Genomic DNA, 18645 nt, shown 5'->3' with positions numbered 1-18645 from the left:
GTAGAATCTCTGTCCCAACTGTTCAACCTTGCCAATTTAGTAAGAAACATACGTAGATGATATGAAAAGAGTAGGCATAGCTCTGTTCCAATAAAACTTTAATTGTGAGCACTGAAATGTGAATTTCATGTAATTCTTATGTGTTTTGAAATATTCTTCTTATTTTTTCTTAATTATTTCTAATGTAAAAAGCCATTGGTATCTCACTAGCCATGTAAAAACAGGCAGTTGTCAGGACTGGCCCATGGGCTGTAGATTGAAGACCATTGTAACGGCTCAACATTTATGGCGTAGCAGGCCTTGTTCAAGTGCTTTGAACGTGTCAGCCTGGGTAACCCTCCCTCAGTCCTGCGAAATAGGTATTAGCATCATCTCCCTTTTGCATGTAGGGAAACTGAGGCTTAGAGAGATTAGGCAACTTGCCTAGAATTGTGCCATTAAAAGGCAGAGCTCAAATTGAAACCCCTTGTTTGCAGAAGCCATATTTATAGCCCTTAACAATATTACCTTTCACATAGAGTATTTTTCATGTGTTATTTATTAAAAATGTCTGTTATCAAAATAAATCACTAAGTGCTGTTTGCCATTTGACATTGGTCAAAGCAAGGAAAGCTGGCAACTGCTGCCATTGAAGAGAAGCCACCCATAAGTATTAACTCTTCGCAATGCAAAAAACTACTGCCTTTGATCAATTTCAGGAATCAGTTAAGACTCGTTGTATAAGAGAACCAAAAGGGGGGAAACTCAACTTTGAAAATATTTAAGTTCAAAAGAAAAGAAATAGGAGTTACTTTTAGGCAATAGGTAAAGGCATGATCCACCATAGTTGGTTGGGGCACTTGAAAGGATTCCATAAATATTTCAATTTGAGGAGAAGTTGAAAAGGGTCTTCCTCATAGCACGTTTAAAGCACATTTCACCCAAGCAGACGTGTGGGGTGATCTAATTATTCAGATATAACCTGTGATTCTTTATGCATGAGACTAGGGTGCCTCGGTACTGAGGAAACCAATTGTCTCTAAGTGGCAGCAAAAGAGAAAAAGAGAAGATTGTGACTGTAACTCCTGCATCAGGCGGCAGAGAGAGCACAGAGAGAACCTCGGAAACTTGGAATTCCAGGGCTGTCTCCGTTCTTTTATTCGCTGTGTGACCATGGGCAAAATCTGAATCTCCTGCCATTTGGCATAAAAGTACCTCATCTGCCTTACCCTTGGGCAAGATACACGAGTTTTGGCAAGTTGAGTGCACAGTGCAGTTGCAAAGCATATGAGCTTAATTATGTTTAATGGGGAAGCAATCAGACATACATACTGCTGAGTTCGGTGCCCTTTTGCATCCCTAGATTTATCGTCATGGTAAATAACAGTAAATACCAGACTCCTTGCTAAGCTCCTCAGATTCACAACAATCCTTTAAGGTGGACAATTTTATCTCTGTTTTATGTGTGCAGGGTGGAGTTCAGAGAGACCAGGTAGCTTACCCAGAAGTACCCAGTGTGTACTGCAAAGCTCAGGCTCTTACCTTACTGTGCAGATCTCTGATCTAGGGAGCCTGTTTATAATCCTGTGAGAGCCAAATAGCCCTTCTTCAGACTTGGGCACTGCTGGGGCATTGAGTCCTATCTTAACAGTGCAAGCAATGTTGTGGCTCAGATTTGGCAATCAAAACAAACTGCTCACTCAGATCAGGTTAGGTTGGTAGGTATATAGGTAGTGCTGACATATTATCATAGTAGCTAACATTTTCAGGGATCTTTGTGGTTCATTTTAGAGAAGGCGGGTAGTGATGCTCAGGAAGGCTAAGAGGTTTGTCTAAGGTCACACAGGATAGTGGGGAGATTGGAACCCAGATCCAATCCAGCATCTTACCTCCTCTGCGACTGCCTTGCATTCTAGAACTCTGGAAGAACATTCTAAAAAAAGCAAAAACAAAAACAAAAGGTGGGAAACTTTCTTTCTGGGTCAGAGGAATCCTAGGGTAGCTGTAAAATCCGAGCTGCATTGGCCCTGGGTAGGTGAGCCGGACTTGCTGTGATTCCGTGATCTTCCCATTTCCATGATGAATTTGGTGAGCTGTTGACTGCTGGGAGGTGTTTTGCATAATCTCTCTAGGTCACATCAGTAAAATACATGAACAGGGGTTCCATGCTGAGATTAAATTTGCACTGTGATGCTTTACAGTGTATTCCATACTGTTATCATAGTAAATATGACATTTACTATGGTATTTACTGTTATTTACCATGATGATAGTATTCCATACTGTTAATGAAGCCAGTACATTCTTTAGTACTTCTTCTATTAAGTCGGTCAAACTATGAGCACATTCTCTTTATTTCCTCTTACTTGTAAAACAGAACAAACAAAACCAGTTGCTTTACGGTGGGAGAGAAGGAGAGAATAAATGGCAGTGCATGATTCAAGTGTTCAGATAGTCTCCCATCAGAATATCCTATGGAAGGTAGACAGGGGGCATTCTAACTATCATCTGCATGCTTTACCTCCTACATTTTAAAGTCAAAGGAATGTGAATGTACAGGAGAAAGAGGACAGAAAATGGCCAAATAGTTTTGTATTCAAACTTTGTTACACGCTCTAACATTTTATCCTCAAAACAGCCGTACCTGATACCACTTCCCCATTTTGCAGATGGAGGGGCCTGGGCTGGCAGAGATTGAGTGACTTGCTCACGGTCACACACTATATGGTGTTGAAGGCGGAGTGCAAACCTGGACTTCAGAGTCCTTACCCTGTCCTCTGTCACTGGCCACTTCCAGTTAGCTTCCGTAGAAGACAGAAGCCACAGAGAAGAGAGTGATGTGGGGAGAAAGGCATAATAGTACAGTGTGTCTGTTGTTTAATTTTGCAGGCCGAAAAATGGTGGAAAGTACTGTGTAGGGCGTAGAATGAAATTTAAGTCCTGCAACACAGAGCCATGTCTCAAGCAGAAGAGAGACTTCCGGGATGAACAGTGTGCTCACTTCGACGGGAAGCATTTTAACATCAATGGTCTCCTTCCAAATGTGCGCTGGGTCCCTAAGTACAGTGGAAGTAAGTACCTCCAGGGCAAGTGCCCCGGGTGGGCAGGCTGGCATGCAGTCCTGGCACGAAAGTCCATTGCATCATGTTTCTCCTCTGTAGTCTTGATGAAGGACCGGTGCAAGCTGTTCTGCAGGGTGGCAGGGAACACGGCCTACTATCAGCTCCGAGACAGAGTGGTAGATGGAACTCCCTGCGGCCAGGACACCAACGATATCTGTGTCCAAGGCCTTTGCCGGGTAAGCCTCAGGTGGTGGTTTTTCCACTGTGGTCTTGCTGCAAAAGCTGTGGTGTGTAGCTTCCTTGACAGAATAGCATTTGCTAATCCCTGTGCACTGTCTCCAGGGCTGTAGTTCTCAGGGTGTGGACCCCAGACTCACATACATCAACAGCACCTGACTCTGATCCATGCCAAAGTTTGAGAACCACTGCCCTCAATTTGTCTGACATCCTCAACCTCTGGGGGAGTCTTCACAAAACCTCCTCCTGAAAATTCATTATAATAATTTACACACATACACATGCGCGCGCGTGCGCGTACACTTTTTTTCCTGCAATGTCAGTGCTTAAGGTTAAACCCAAATGCTTCCTGACAGCAAGTATTCTAGACTGATGTGGTGAGGAAGAGCTGGTCTCACTCAGATTTCTCTTTCTGATTGTAAGCACAATGGCTTCCCCCTGAGACGTGCCTGTTGATTATTCTTAGAAGGGCAGATCACAACACTTCTGGCAGATGGTAAAGCATCAGAGCAGTGATTTCTTGAGGGGCTTCACACTACTTGATTGTTCTCATTAGTCCAAAATCATTCCTAACACAGCCACACTCTGAGATAATGCATTTTTTTCTTTGCACATGGCCCAAGACAAATTGGAGTTCCTAGTCAGAAGGATTTCATTGAAAGAGTCCCTAAGAACTTCACCTCCTTCCTTCCCAGCTCACTACACTGCATATTTCCTTGTTCGTCCATTCTATGGCAAAACATTGAGGTTTTCCTCAAATTCCAGTTCGTACAAAGGAGCAAAATGGACAAGAATGTGAATGGGCTCTGCCTTCCTGATCTTAGATTGGCCGTTGCTGGTGTCCTCCTCAGACCTCAGTCCGCACTGCTGTGTCACATTAAGATGTGAAGAACACCAGGAGGTCACTTGGGGCCTAAGGCCTCAAACGGACAGCCTGCAGTCAAGTTTTGTCCTCATTCATAGCCAGTATTTAAACATAGAGGATTTTACATAAAATCAAATTCTCCAGCTCCTCTTGAAAAATTAAGAAATGCCAACGCTGGGCTTCTAGTTCTGTATGGCAGCAGTAGCCTGTAGTGGACAGTGGCTGCTCCCCTCAGTTGAGAAGTCAGTTCTTGAATTGGATAAGTCCTTGCCACTCCTTTTTTTTTCATTCCTGAGCAGTTTTTCTTATTTTTTCCCACTTACTTGTAGACTAGTGCTTCTCAAATTTTAATCTGTAAGAGAAGCATCTAAGGGTCTTGTTAACATGCCAGAAAATTTATTCTGATTCAGTGCAACTGGGTGGGCCCCAAGATTCTGCATTCAAGGTTGGGTATGCCCATGGCTGCTAGTCCAAGGGCCACATTGTCCCTAGCAAGGCCCTAGACAATTTGAGAGTTCTCAACTCTTGCAAGTTTACAGGGACTTAACTTCCTTGTCATTTTAAATGCACATAATTCAAAGAAACAACTTAGTTGCCATTTTATAATCACTCTAATACTTACCATTTATTTCAAATATTTTGTTTTTAAAAGCAAGCTGGATGCGATCATGTTTTAAACTCAAAAGCCCGGAGAGATAAGTGCGGAGTTTGTGGTGGTGATAATTCTTCATGCAAAACAGTGGCAGGAACATTTAATACAGTGCATTATGGTGAGAATCTATTTCTAAGAATCATGAGAAGGAAAATGTTTAGTTTAAAAATTGTTAACCACATGTAATATGTAAATGTATTAATGTATACATTCAGGCTTGTTAAGGTACATTACCCATCTGGCTAAAGGTCACCTAATAGTGAGAATTATACTGTATTTATTTGTTTCCAACCTTTTATGCTTAGAGAAAGTGAATCATGCTATGAAATACCAAATTTCTGCTATATTCTTTTCAGGTTACAATACTGTGGTCCGAATTCCAGCTGGTGCTACCAATATCGATGTGCGGCAGCACAGTTTCTCAGGGAAATCAGAGGATGATAACTACTTAGGTGAGATGGGATGCCCCTGTTGCTCATAGGAGTGCTGGCTTTCTGGAGCCGTTGGCAGACACTACTTCCTTCCCTGTGTTGTACGTGGAGAGCTTTCAGATGTCATGTAATTTCATAAAAAATGTTGATCTTGAAATTCATAATTTTACTTCTTCCTCATTTGTACACCCTCTGAGTATTGATTTAGGAGTTGTATAGTTATAATAGTCAATATCAAGGGATTTCCTCTGGATCTTAGAAAATAGAAAGGCCCTAAATCAAATTTTGAAAGTACTTTCCTTGCAAGTCTAGCATAACATCATTGTTGTCTTTGTGTCTTTTAAATTAATTTATGCTGTAACTGACTTGCACATGTTTTCTTAGAGGGATTACTTGACTCAATTTTAATGCTATCAACTCGAACTAACAGCAGACCACTAGTAGACATATTCAGTATTTCATTGTGCCTGGTCATTCCAGAAGGTTCTGTGGTGGCGATAGATTTTTCATGTCATTACCTGAATGGCCCACCTTGTCACTTTCTAGATTCCTCATCCTTCTCTTGCCCAGGCACACGATTAAACTCATGACTATTCTTACATTTAAATCACAACACACCAGCAATGCTGTTTATTTTCAGCAATCTGCTCAACCCACTCCCACTTCAGTTTCTAATTCTGAGAACTGCTGTAAGTGATGACATTTTCCCCATCATTTTTAATTAAAAGAAGGACATGGGGAGGGAAGTCATGACTGAAAGGGATCCAACCGGTCAGCATACACAACCAGACTCCTCCTAGCCGTGAGAATAGCACAGCTTGGGCTCAAATCTGGAAGAAAACAGGGCAGTCTTGCTGGGCAGTCACTTTTTAAATAAATGAATGGACTTTCTCTCTTATAATGTCTAGGCAGAAACTCTATTTATCTATCTGAACACAGCCACTATAGAGACTCACCCCAAACATTTGGGCCTACTGAGCTCGTAAATGACTGTTCACTGGGACTACAGGTTAGGAACCTGATCTGTATTTTGGGGTGTGTGTATGAAACCCTCCATAGATAGACAGTGATCCTTTAGCCAAGCCAGCAATGCTAATCTAGAATAATATTTACACATGACTCCACTACAGCATTTGCTGCATTACACAGTCCTTCATTCATTCACTTATTTAATATGTGTCAGGCACTATTCTGGGCACAGTAAGTAAAACAGATTAAAGAAAGCCTCTGTCTTCTTGGAACTTACATTTTAATGGTAGTAGTTAGACAATAAACAACAACTTAATAGATAAGCAAATGTATAATGTTAGAAGGGATACATGGTATTAAAAAAGAGAGCACCATAAAGGAAATTGGGATACCAAGGGTGAGGTGGGAACAGTAGAGTTGAAATGTTTGAGTTGTAGCAGGAGGTAACAGGCTGTCCCGGGGAGGAGGCACAGGGATCAGCCAGTGCGAAACCTTTGCAGTAGGAGTATGTCTGGATTGTTCCAAGAACAGAGGGAAGCCAGTATAGCTGCAGCTGCATAAGCATGGAGGAGAGTCCTCAAGGAGGCCAAAGAGATATCGGACTAGGTGCCATGCGGCCATAGAGCCACTGAAAGGACTTGTCCTCTGAGAGACCCAGGGAGCTACTGGAGGTGTTGCTCCAAAGAATAACAAGCTATAACCATACTTATATTTTCAAAGGAGAAGGATACAGAGTCGAAGCAGGAAAACTGGCTAAGCACTTACTGTAATAATTTGGGAGAGAGATGCTGGTGGCTTGGTCCCAAATGGGAACAGTGCAGGTGGCATTATGTGGTCAAACTATGGATATTTTTTGAAGGTAGAGCCATCATGATTTGTTTATAGATTGAATATGGTTTAAGAGAGAAAGAGATGAGGCAACAGTGACTCCACAGTTCTGACCTGAACAACTGCAAGGAGGGAGGTGCCTTTAACTGAGATGAGACAACTTTGTTTCTCATTTATTCAAGTGAAACACTAGCACTCTAAGGTCAGAGGTTCTGTCTGTATTTTCACATAAAGTCTACCCATGAATGCACTAAGGAAATGATTACTGAGTTGTTGAACAACCGTTGCTCATGCTGCCTTTACTGAGAACCTACTGTTTGCTTAATGGGAGATGGGATTAGCATGGAAATACACAGAATCATTCCTTCTTTCCAGCACCGTTGAGTTGCTGGTGACCCGTCACACAGTGGCTGCACCAGCTTTGTCCGACCCTACATATCCAAGTGGGTGGTAAATTTTAGGATAATGAGCAGTGTTCTTGGGACCCTCTTAAAAATTATTTCTTGGGAATTCCGCTCTGCTCACTCCATCACTATGCAAAATGGGTCAAGCGTTTTACGTCATGCTCTGGGTTGTAAATTTGAACATGTGACTGCTGTGGCCTTACTACTTCCTAATTAAATCCAGCAGCATTGCGTGCAGCCTCCTCTCTTAATCTGTTTCCTGAGAGCCAACTGACCTGCACCTTTTTTCTCCTTGAAAGGGAGAGGGATTCTCCTCCATTCTTCTCCTCGGAAACATAATCTTCCAAATAGTGGCCTCACGTTAACTTCACCCAGGTCAGGCACCTGAAGTGCAGGGCACCTCCTGATAACCTTTTATTCCTCAGTGGAGGTTTCCTAATCTCCTTGTAAAGAATGAAAACAGAATTATAGAAAATTTGCCATTTGGCACAGGCAGTCTGGGCAGTCATGGCTCTTTAATGAATGGTATGGTAAAGTCACCTGTTGGCAGAAGAGCGAATGGAAAGTGCAGGCATAGACGGCGAGTCACAGTTCACTGAGTGTGAAAGTGGAGACCTCAGAGCCTTTGAACCTTACAGTGGTTTCTTAACAAGTTAGGAAGAATATGATGTTGTCATCAAATCCAGGGTATATGAATGTTGACTGTTGGCTTAAAGGAAGTTGCAGTAATGCTCTCAGAAGGTTTTAAAACACACCGTTGAGCCTCGCTCGAGTCATCACAGCTGTTGCATTGCTAAGCCATCTTCATCTTTATCCCTCATATTTTTTAAAAGTCAGTCAAGCCACACTCTTTCCGCATTACTGAGTGAGGGAGCGATTTCCAGAAGAGAGGGCTTTTGTAACAACCCAGCGTGGACAGGTGAAATAGGGGGGAAACCAACCCAGGAAATTAGCTCCCCTAATCACATTAGGAGGAGGTTGGGCAGGAGACCTTTTCAGGAAACTATTTGTTTCACAAGGAACCGAAGCAGAAAGTCTCCCTGTCAAAGGTCATCCTTTCCCATAGACCCTCCCTCCTGTTGGCTTGAAGCCAAGTTGCACGTCCTGCCACCATGTTCATCATTTCTGGAAGGAAAAAGAACCATTTCCATGATACTTGTCTTCAGGACACGTAGCCCTTGATTAATTGTGACAGAGGGAAGACAGGAATCAGTTCAGTTCAAGGTAAAGCAGGAACGCGTTTCCCTTGGTGATGCCTGTCTCATTCCCTACTCACCATCTCCTGGGATAGGGAGTATTCAGTGGAGGGTAAAATGCCTTGAGGCAGGAGGACCTCGAGAGGAAGCCTGGAGACTCAAAAGGAGCCTCAGAATTAACTGAGAATGGATGATTGCTCCTTGCAGACAACACTGGATTATATAGCTTAATTTACAGCACCCACCTTGTGATGTCTCATTGCCCCTCTTTTAGTGAAACATCAGCTGGGCTGCTAGCAAGCGACTTCACTTGAAAGTACTGGCTGATTTTGTTGGCAGCACACCCTGCCTTTGCCATGTAAGTGGCCCGCATTAGGAGGCAGCTCAGGATGCCTGAGATGCCACGGAAACAACTCGGTCTCCAATCAGTGACCCATTGAAACTCTTTCATCTTGCATGGCTGGTGGGTCTTACGCTGCAGGACCTGCAGGGAAGACGAGGTTGTCAGAGGTTCACGCTGACAGGTGAACAGTTACTTGGCTGGAAGCACTCTGTTCTCCTTGTCATGAATGTCTGATTCAATCAGTCACTTGTTCTTTCAACATCATTGATTGAGCACCTACTATGGGTCCAGGTCTTCCTTGGGCTTATAAAAGTGCGTTTTTAAGTGGTTGGTTGCCTGACTAATGCAGTCTAGCAAAATGAACAACTCAAATTTTTAAAAACCAGTAGCCGAACATTTGGTTTCAATTTATACATAAGAGAAAGAATGTATTAATTCATTCACCCATTTACTGATATTTGTTGACCTCATTCTTGGAATGCTTTAGTGGTTGACAGGCTCTGGAGACAGATGGCCATAACTAGATGGTACCTGGCCTTAGGGGAGTACTTTACTAGTACTAAAGTCATGCTTTTCTTATCTGTAAATTGGACTTCTATAAAGGAGTGATAAGGAGACAGTGCATATGAAGGCATGATCTCGCAGGAACTGAAGCCTATACATACTATCTTGTCTAACGCTATAACAATCACATGGTAAACTAATTTTACAGAGGAAGAAACTGAGGCTTTGAGAGGTTCAGTAACTTACCCGAGGTCACATGCATAGAAAGTGGGAAGAATTGGAATCCTTTTTGGTCTGACTTCAGACCCAAAACCCTTAATCATTTTACTTCACTGGTTCCATATAGAAAAATGTTTGGCTTCTGGGGATGCACATGACTAGAAGTTGAGGTTTATTGGTGGGAGTGAATGGAGCTGGAAAGATAGGTCCAGATACAATTTGTAAAGATTTAAGAAGGTCATGCTAAGGAGTTTGAACTAAATTCCATAGGTAATAAGGGACAGACTGTCCAAGGATTTTGAGTCAAGAAGCAACCAAGATTTTGGAGGGTTTGCTATCTTTCTACAAGCTTTTTCCCTGTGTCACTACATTCTTCCCAACCATTTCAGATGAAGGCATCTTATTCTTCCCTCAGGGCCAAGATGGGGCCTGCATAGGTGGGAATTCTGGAGAGTGAGGTGCTGAATTAGGGAGAGTTCAGCATAGTTAACTCCTGATTGGAAAGAGTAGTCCTTGTATCAGTACAGCATCCAACTGAGTGAACTCTGGGAGATTCCCAGGTCCAATTAAAAAAAAAGGCCCTGCTGTTCCTGAGCCACAAGGAATGCTCAGAGCTTCAGGGCAGCCCTCATTAATCTCCTGGGGAGGGTACCATGTCTCCTTTCCCTAAATCCTCTAAACTTCTCCATACATATTGCTCCTGCCTGGTGAAAGACAAGGAAGGCATCATCTGCATCAGCGAAAGACAGGTCAGGATCTGGCAAATGCCTAAGATGTCTTGGCTGCTCCCCATCCCACAACCGAAACAGATGCCGTAAAAATGGTGTTCCAGCAGATGTTGCCAGTGAATCCTGCTCTGTGTAGTTTCCTGAGCAGCTAGTACCCATGGACATTGGAACTTGCGACAGAACCTATTTGCCATCCTTAAGTTAAATATCCAAATTCCTTTTGTTCCCCTAAATGCATGGCCTGTGCATGCAAGCATTCCCTCTTTGCTGAAGTCACTAATTGTGTATGTACAACTTAAAAAACGTAACAGGGCCTTTTCTAATACTTTGTTCAAGGCCCAAAAGTTTCATAGCTCTGATTTATTGAGTGCCTGTTTGATTACAGACCCAGTACTCAGGAGGATTCATTATTCAAGGAGCAGTAGTACTGAAAAAAACAGTGGTACTTAAAATAAAACCAAAATTTTATAATAAATACTAAAGGGAAAAGATACAATTGGAATTTTTATCGTGAGACATTAATCAAGAAGTATGAAAATTAATTTTTTTCTTAGATTCAGCAAAATTGTGTTTTCATTTCAATCATGCACCAGCTTTTAGAATGGGAATAAAGCAGTTGATAAATGTTTTTGCCCAGATTGTCCAGTCAAATCATATGATAGCAGAGTAGTACATTCTTCATTTAAAGTTTGAATTTAGTGATAGAATTTGAGGAGTTATTTTTATAAAAGCCTTCTAGGATTTTATTTATTCTCCCAGTAGTCTCCTTGGACTCTTTGATAAGTAAATTATATCTTCTGAATCAGCTCTCATCTCATCTTCTTCATCCATTTTCTTGCCTTTTCCTAAGTTTCTAACTAGTCTGTGTCTGTTAGGTTCTCAGTTGACCAGTATTTTGGCACTTGATGCAAGCAGTTCTCCAACATTACTTGTTAAGCTCCAGTGATTGTTTCATCTTTTTCAAGGTCTTCCTTGGATTCATTTATGCTTTCAAGAAAGTACTTATTGAGCACATGTCATGTGCTCTTTCAGAAGCTGGGATACAACCTTGAATGAAACAGTCCAAACACCCTTGCCCTCCTGGGGCTCACATTCTTGCCTGGGTGGAGAGAGCACATAAACAGAGTGCTGTGGAGAAGAGTTAAGGCAGGACATGGGACAGGAAGAATGGAATCAGTGTTGGTAGTTGGGGGGAAGTGGTGCAGTTTTGAAAAGAATGATCGGGGTAGGTGTGTTAATGATCTTTTACTGTATAACAAATTATCTCAAGACATAGTGATTTAGAACTAAAAATATACACTATATACCAGTTTCTGTGTGTCAGCAATTTGGGAGCAGCAGAGCTGGGTGTTTTTGGCTTGAAGTTTTTCATGGGGTGACAGTTAAGACTTCAGTTAAGTCTGTGCTCAAATCCGGAAGCTTCACTGGGGCTGGCAGATCTACTTCCCGGCTACCTCACTCAGGTAGTATCGGTAAGTTTTAGTTCTTCACTGCTATTTGCAGAAGGCCTCTCAGTGGGCCTGCTTGGATATCCCTATAACATGGCAGCTGGCTTCTCCCAAAGCCAGAGGTTCAAGGATGAACAGTGCCTTTGGCCTGGCCTTAGAAATCATACACTGTTATTTCTGCAATATCCTAGTGATCACACCATCAGAACCACTCAGTGTGGGAGGAGAAGACACAGGGTTTGACTGTCAGGAAGCAGGGATCATTGGGGGGCTGGCTACCACGTCAGGCCTCCCTGAGAAAGTGACATTCGAGTATCATATTGGCCATGGATTTTCAGATTTCCACATCTGCCAAATGAAGACTAACAAAGATTCAGTAGGCTCAACGAATTGAAGTATAAAATAAGAGATGTTTGCGTGGGGACCAGCCTTGTAAATGTTCAGCTCATTAGTACATATTTTTAAATTGTAATGCTTTTGCTTCCACCCATAATCCGTAACTGTAGGGCCTGTATAACAAACCCCAGGCTGATTAGGACTCTTGTATTGTAGTTCAATTAATTTTTGCAGGCACCATGAGGGGTAGGAATTTTGTTTGTTTGTTTGTTTGTTTGTTTGTTTTTATTTTGGTATCATTAATCTACAATTACAGAAAGAACATTATGTTTACTAGGTTCCCCCCCTTCATCAAGTCCCCCCAATATACCCCTTCACAGTCACTGTCCATCTGTGTAGTAAGATGCTGTAAAATCACTACTTGTCTTCTCTGTGTTGCGCAGCCCTCCCCATGCCCCCCCCAACACTATACATGCTAATTGTAATGCCCCCTTTCTTTTTTCTCCCGCCCTTATCCCTCCCTTCCCACCCACCCTCCCCAGTCCCTTTCACTTTGGTAACTGTTAGTACATTCTTGGGTTCTATGATTCTGCTGCTGTTTTGTTCCTTCAGTTTTCCTTTGTTCCTATACTCCACATATGAGTGAAATCATTTGGTACTTGTCCTTCTCCACTTGGCTTATTTCACTGAGCATAATACCCTCTAGCTCCATCCATGTTGTTGCGAATGGTAGGACCTGTTTTTTTCTTATGGCTGCGTAATATTCCATTGTGTATATGTACCACATCTTCTTTATCCATTCATGTACTGATGGACATTTAGGTTGCTTCCATATCGTGGCTATTGTAAACAGTACAGCAATAAACATAGGGGTGCATCTGTGTTTTTCAAACTGGAGTGCTGCATTCTTAGGGTAAATTCCTGTAAGTGGAATTCCTGGGTCAAATGGTATTTCTATTTTGAGCATTCTGAGGAACCTCCATACTGCTTTCCACAATGGTTGAACTAGTTTACATTCCCACCAGCAGTGTAGGAGGGTTCGAGGGGTAGGAGTTTTTACCTCTGTTTTAGAGATAAAGAAATGGAGATGGAGAGCGGGAAAGCAATTTCCCAAGGCCACATCACTGGCAAGTGGCAAAACGAGGATTTGAGCCCGTGCCTGTCTGGCTGAAAGATCCATATTCTTTGCACTCTAACTTTGCCTGTCAGAGTGTTAGTTCAAACAGCAACACGATGGCAGCAATTCAGTGGATTCTCTCTTTCCTGTCTGCAGCTTTATCAAGCAGTAAAGGTGAATTCTTGCTAAATGGAGACTTTGTTGTCACCATGTCCAAAAGGGAAATCCGTATCGGGAATGCCGTGATAGAGTACAGCGGGTCTGACAATGCCGTGGAAAGGATTAACTCCACAGACCGCATCGACCAAGAGCTTTTGCTTCAGGTAAAAACTTGGCTGTGCCCCCACGATCTCTTTCTTCCGCTCGGAATTACCAGGCCGGTAAACATCCTTCCCGTTCCTCTGATCATCCAGGTGTTGTCCGTGGGAAAGCTATACAACCCTGACGTACGCTATTCTTTCAATATTCCAATTGAAGACAAACCTCAGCAGTTTTACTGGAACAGTCACGGGCCCTGGCAAGCATGCAGCAAACCCTGCCGAGGTATCTACTTTTAGACTGAGTTTTGGAGATATGAGTTGTTTTTTAATTACTTTTTTTTTTTTTTGAGACTGATCAAATACATGCAGTCTGTGAACCTTTCTATCTGCATGCAGTTTCTACTTTCTCTGCATCTGTCTGATCACTTTCAGCGGGCAAGTTGAGCTTTTCAAGGGATTCAGGATATATTAGGTTTCTTTATCCTTAGAGGTTTATCCAAGCAAAATGAGTTCTGCCACTCTGATACTCCAGAGGTGCAGATCTAGTAGTTGTACCGCATGTTATGTGTCCTATTTACTTTTGTCTAAATTAGGGGTCAGCAAACTACAGCCAATGGGCCAAATCTAGCCCACTGCCTACTTGTATAAATAAAGTTTTACTGGAACACAGCCATTCCATTTTTTTACATATTATCTACGGGTGGCCGCTTTTGCCCTGTCATGGCAGAGTTGAGTAGTTACAACAGATGTCGTATGGCCCACAAAACCAAAAATAATTGCTATCTAGCAGTTTACAGAAAATGTTTACCAGTCTCTGGCCTGAATAGTTTATGGAATAGGTTACTTTCTCTGAATATTTTTTTTCCCTCATTGCTTAGGTGAGCGGAAGCGAAAACCTGTTTGCACCAGGGAATCTGATCAGCTTATAGTTTCCGATCAAAGATGCGATGGGCTGCCCCAGCCAGGATCTGTTACTGAGCCCTGCGGCACAGACTGTGACCTGAGGTGAGGCCAGTGTTTCCGCGTGGTCTTTACTGCTGAGTTGTGAGGTTGTTGTAGGTCTTTGCATGAGAGGAGCAGAAGCAGGGGATGTTGCTCTTTGGTTTCCCTTCTTTGTGTTACGGTGAAATAAGGTTCAGCCAATTTTCCATCCCTCTGAGACTGACTGTCGTAGACATATGCCTGCACATTTCTTAGTCTTCTCCTAAAAATAGAAAATAGATAACAGATTCTGGCACATGCCAGAAAAGTTTTCATATGGCTCTCACAACTCGCTGCCTAGGTATTATTATGTTTGAGTCACATGTTATGTAAATGTTTGGCTTGAAAATCAACAGAAAAGGAGAAAACCTTGTCCTTCAAAGTGCCTGTATGCTGTGTATTCACCCAGGGTGTACATCACCCAGTAGAAGAACCTCTATGTACATGAAAGTTGCAGTGCCCAAAGGGAGAGTCATGGAAGGAAGTAACACATCTACATACAGATTTCTAGATATGCAAACAATTCTGTATTTAAGAAAACTGTGAAATTGGAGGCAAGTGAGTGGGTAGGTAATCTAGAACTTTCCCGTTTGCCAGAAAGGTTGACTGTGCCATTTTCAGTATTAAGTAGCCTGTGGGTTGCATTGTATAGTCTGCATGTCAGTTAAATGCAGGCAAGGTGAGTCGGTGTTTTATCCTCCTTCTATGGAAAAGAAGCGATCAGCATAGATTGGTTAAGGTCTTGTTAAGGTCTCACTCTCCCTGAGTAGCAAAGCGAATACTTAGATGTTTTTCAGGTGCCACATCACAATGCTAAACCTTACCAAGTGGTATTGACAGCTTGCAGTGCTGGAATGAAGATTATAAGGTCCTCTTGAGGCTCTGAGAGAAAGAAGTAGTGTGCGATTAGTTAGAAATTAATTTGTCATGGCAGTAGGCAGGGGAGATGTATGAATGCCAAGTCTTTGCCAGCCTTAACGTAAAGGCTCTGATTTCAACATGCAGGCACTTCCCACCCTACTACACTGCACATACACCCCATGTCCCTGAGCTGCGTGCTCGTTGGCTTGTTGAAAAGCACTGACAAGTCATTGTGAAAAGAAAAACCCAAGACATTAAAAGGCAGACATTTATTTATTTATTTTATTAAACTATCGCTGATATACAATCTTATGATGGTTTCACATAAACTACACAGTGGTTTCAACATATACCCCTATTATCAAGTCCTCACGCCCTCCATTGCTGTCACTGTCTCTCAACATAGTAAGATATTATAGAGTCATTACTTGTCTTCTCCATGCTTTACTGCCTTCCCCGTGACCTGCCTATATTGTGATTGTGAATTATAGTGCCCCTTAATCCCCTTCTCCCTCCCTCCCCGCCCACCCTCCCCAGCCCCTCCCATTTGGTAACCACTAGTCCCTTCTTGGAGTCTGTGAGTCTACTGCTATTTTGTTCAAAAGGCAGACATTTAAATGATGCAGTGTTCATTTTTGTTATAGGTAATGCCTATATAAGCCCATTGCTTCAACGAATTGCATTAATTTAGTTAAATTAGAGTTGAGGCTTTTCAGAAAAATGATTAGCTACTTGCTGATCTGAATTAATCACTAAAGTTTAGGAGAAAAATATTGAATTAGTGGGTAGATTCTTTGAGGCACAACCTCAGTGAATTGGGAAAGGTAACATTTTCAGGTTAGTCCTATATCTAATTATCATTGAAAATAATGATATTCTGTAATTAATAATAATGAATCAATGACAATATTAATATTATTTGGTGTGGTAGTTACTCTGAAAGTAATAGTATAGTCAACCATTACTAAGAGCTATTTTTAAGTTATATAGTTTGCTATTAATATTCTCATATTAATAAGATAGTCCTTATATATTACAAAATCTTGCCCTATTAAAATAATACCCTAGTAACATCCTATTAATATAGATTATATATTAGCATATATTCTATTTGATTAATAATATGCTATCAATTCTCTGAACTATATAATGGCATAAGTAGTAGTAGTATCGCTAGTTTACAAATAAGGAAATAGAGGCCTGAGAGAAGCTAAACCAACTTTCCAAGGTCACGTGTCTAGGTAGTGGAGCGGCAGGTTTCATGCAGCAGGATTCTGCCTGGCCCTTGAGTTTGTACTCTTACACCCTAGGAGAGAGCAGTTTTCATTTTTAATTCAGGCATAATTATGAGTGAACTCACTGATCGCATTCTTTGAGGCTTTTCTTCCTTTCCCAAGAGTTTTCTGCCCCATCCCCATTCCCTGCCTTACTTGGAACCCCTCCACTGTCATTTCTGCCCTGGCTGAGTCAGGCTGGGGCTGGTAGGCTCAATGATAAACGCAGCCATTGTGGGACTCCCGCCAAAAGCACTAGGCATGCTCTTAGAATCGCAAGGAAGGCAAGTTTGTACAAAGCATTTTGAGTAGTAGAACATGACCGTAAAGAAAGTAAAGACTCTAAAAGAACCCTGTTTAAAGTTTACCCATGAGCACCAATTTGAGGGTGGAGATGTTTGAACAATTACCTGCAGCAACTAATATTTTTAACTGCAGATTGCAAAAGAAGCCACAATTTAGTTTGTGATTCTGACTGATCTGATGCTCTCCAGAGTGTCTCCTGCATTGGAAGCACTTTCAGATGTAAAACAAAAATTAAAGCAAATTTCACTAAGTAGGTACATTGAAAGGGAGCCTTAAATCCATGAGTCTTTACGTAGGATTACACAGATCTCAGCTGAATTTCTCCCCAAACTTCGTATTACTGGTTTATGTGAAGCTACATGATACTTAGAACTTGGTTGGAGAATAAAATCCCAAGAGTAATAATAATAGTAGTAATACTTTTCCTGAGTACCTGATATGTGTGTTAAATGGTACACATGCTTTGCCTTGTTTAATCTTCCTAGTAGCCCTGTGAAATGACTCCTATTTGCTCTGGTTTCTCAGATGAGAAAGCTGAGACCCGGTGAGGTTACATGACCTACCTCAGACCACTTAGCAAACATGTTGTAGAGCTTGCATTCATACCCAAGTCTTTCTGATTCTGATTTTAATTAAAAATCATTTCATAATATCTAAGTTAAAGCCAAGGGTTAAAGTATTTTTATTTCATATAGTAGATATGTCGAAGGTGCTATTCTAAATTTCCCATTCAAAGAAAGTCTTAACTAAAAAAAAAAAGAAATACTTCAGCTCTACTGAGACCAAAGGAGAACAGGAGTTCAGGGAATAGGCTTGGGGAACATAGCATCTCTGACTGATTAAGGAAAATAAGGTGAAGGAATTGTAGCTCTGTCTTCTAATAAAAGTGCCTATGGTGGAAATGACCAACCTTAGGGGTAAGAATTAAAAAATAAAAAGGAAAAAAATGGGAGTTTAGGATAATCTTATACAGCTTCTTTACTAGATAGGAGCACACTCACATCTGAAATTAAATAGAAGATCATGTTTATTTGTCAACATTCAAATTCATATATTACTGGCCTTTATAGATTGCTGGCAAAATGATATGGTCAGTGAAAAACATGCAAAAACACATAACAAGCCCGAAGAAGAGGTTATGTCTTTCCTCTCTCTGTCAACCTAACAATCACTATAGTTATGATTTATTACCAATTATTGCTGAGTAGCAGTGTGCAGAACTGAAGGACTGGAGAGGGGATTGTTACTGATTGATAAGACTCTTAAATAGTTTTTTCCACAGCATGTGGGGGGAACACAGTTCCAGGAAATGATCCATGGTAAATTAGTATGTTTGAAAAGCCTTAGTGGCTGTCTCCTCCCCTGTATGGAGATTAGTAATGCTTACTTAACATTCTGAGGGTCCTGAGAAGTTCTGCAATACAGAAACCTGCTTAAATCAGTAGTTCCCAAAATTACTAATCCCACAATGCGCCCCCCCCCACCGAGAGACATAGGCATTTTTTCTTTCTCCATTTATTAATGCTTTGCTTTTTCTAACCTATAGTAATAAAATACAACTGCCAATGAAATGAACTGAATTAATTCAAAACAGTGAAGTTGAGATGACCTTCCAGGGAAAGAATATGAAGCAGATGATAGCATT

At 41.6% G+C, this 18645-nt stretch overlaps 1 protein-coding gene across 9 annotated transcripts in view; it reads left to right on the top strand.

Annotated features, from left to right (window-relative positions):
* ADAMTS9 (ADAM metallopeptidase with thrombospondin type 1 motif 9) overlaps positions 1 to 18645 on the top strand; it is a 157176-nt gene that overhangs the window by 49681 nt on the left and 88850 nt on the right. For all 9 annotated transcript variants that reach the window (XM_073230841.1, XM_017666472.3, XM_073230840.1 and 6 more), the window contains 7 exons: positions 2869 to 3050; positions 3141 to 3277; positions 4796 to 4913; positions 5152 to 5247; positions 13475 to 13641; positions 13732 to 13861; positions 14457 to 14583. In XM_073230841.1, coding sequence (XP_073086942.1) covers positions 2869 to 3050; positions 3141 to 3277; positions 4796 to 4913; positions 5152 to 5247; positions 13475 to 13641; positions 13732 to 13861; positions 14457 to 14583 — 957 coding nt within the window. The remainder of the gene's footprint in view (positions 1 to 2868; positions 3051 to 3140; positions 3278 to 4795; positions 4914 to 5151; positions 5248 to 13474; positions 13642 to 13731; positions 13862 to 14456; positions 14584 to 18645) is intronic.

The sequence above is a fragment of the Manis javanica genome, chromosome 3 (assembly GCF_040802235.1).
Source record: "Manis javanica isolate MJ-LG chromosome 3, MJ_LKY, whole genome shotgun sequence".
Classification (NCBI taxonomy): Eukaryota; Metazoa; Chordata; class Mammalia; order Pholidota; family Manidae; genus Manis; species Manis javanica.
This window is presented reverse-complemented; position numbering and strand designations above follow the sequence as displayed.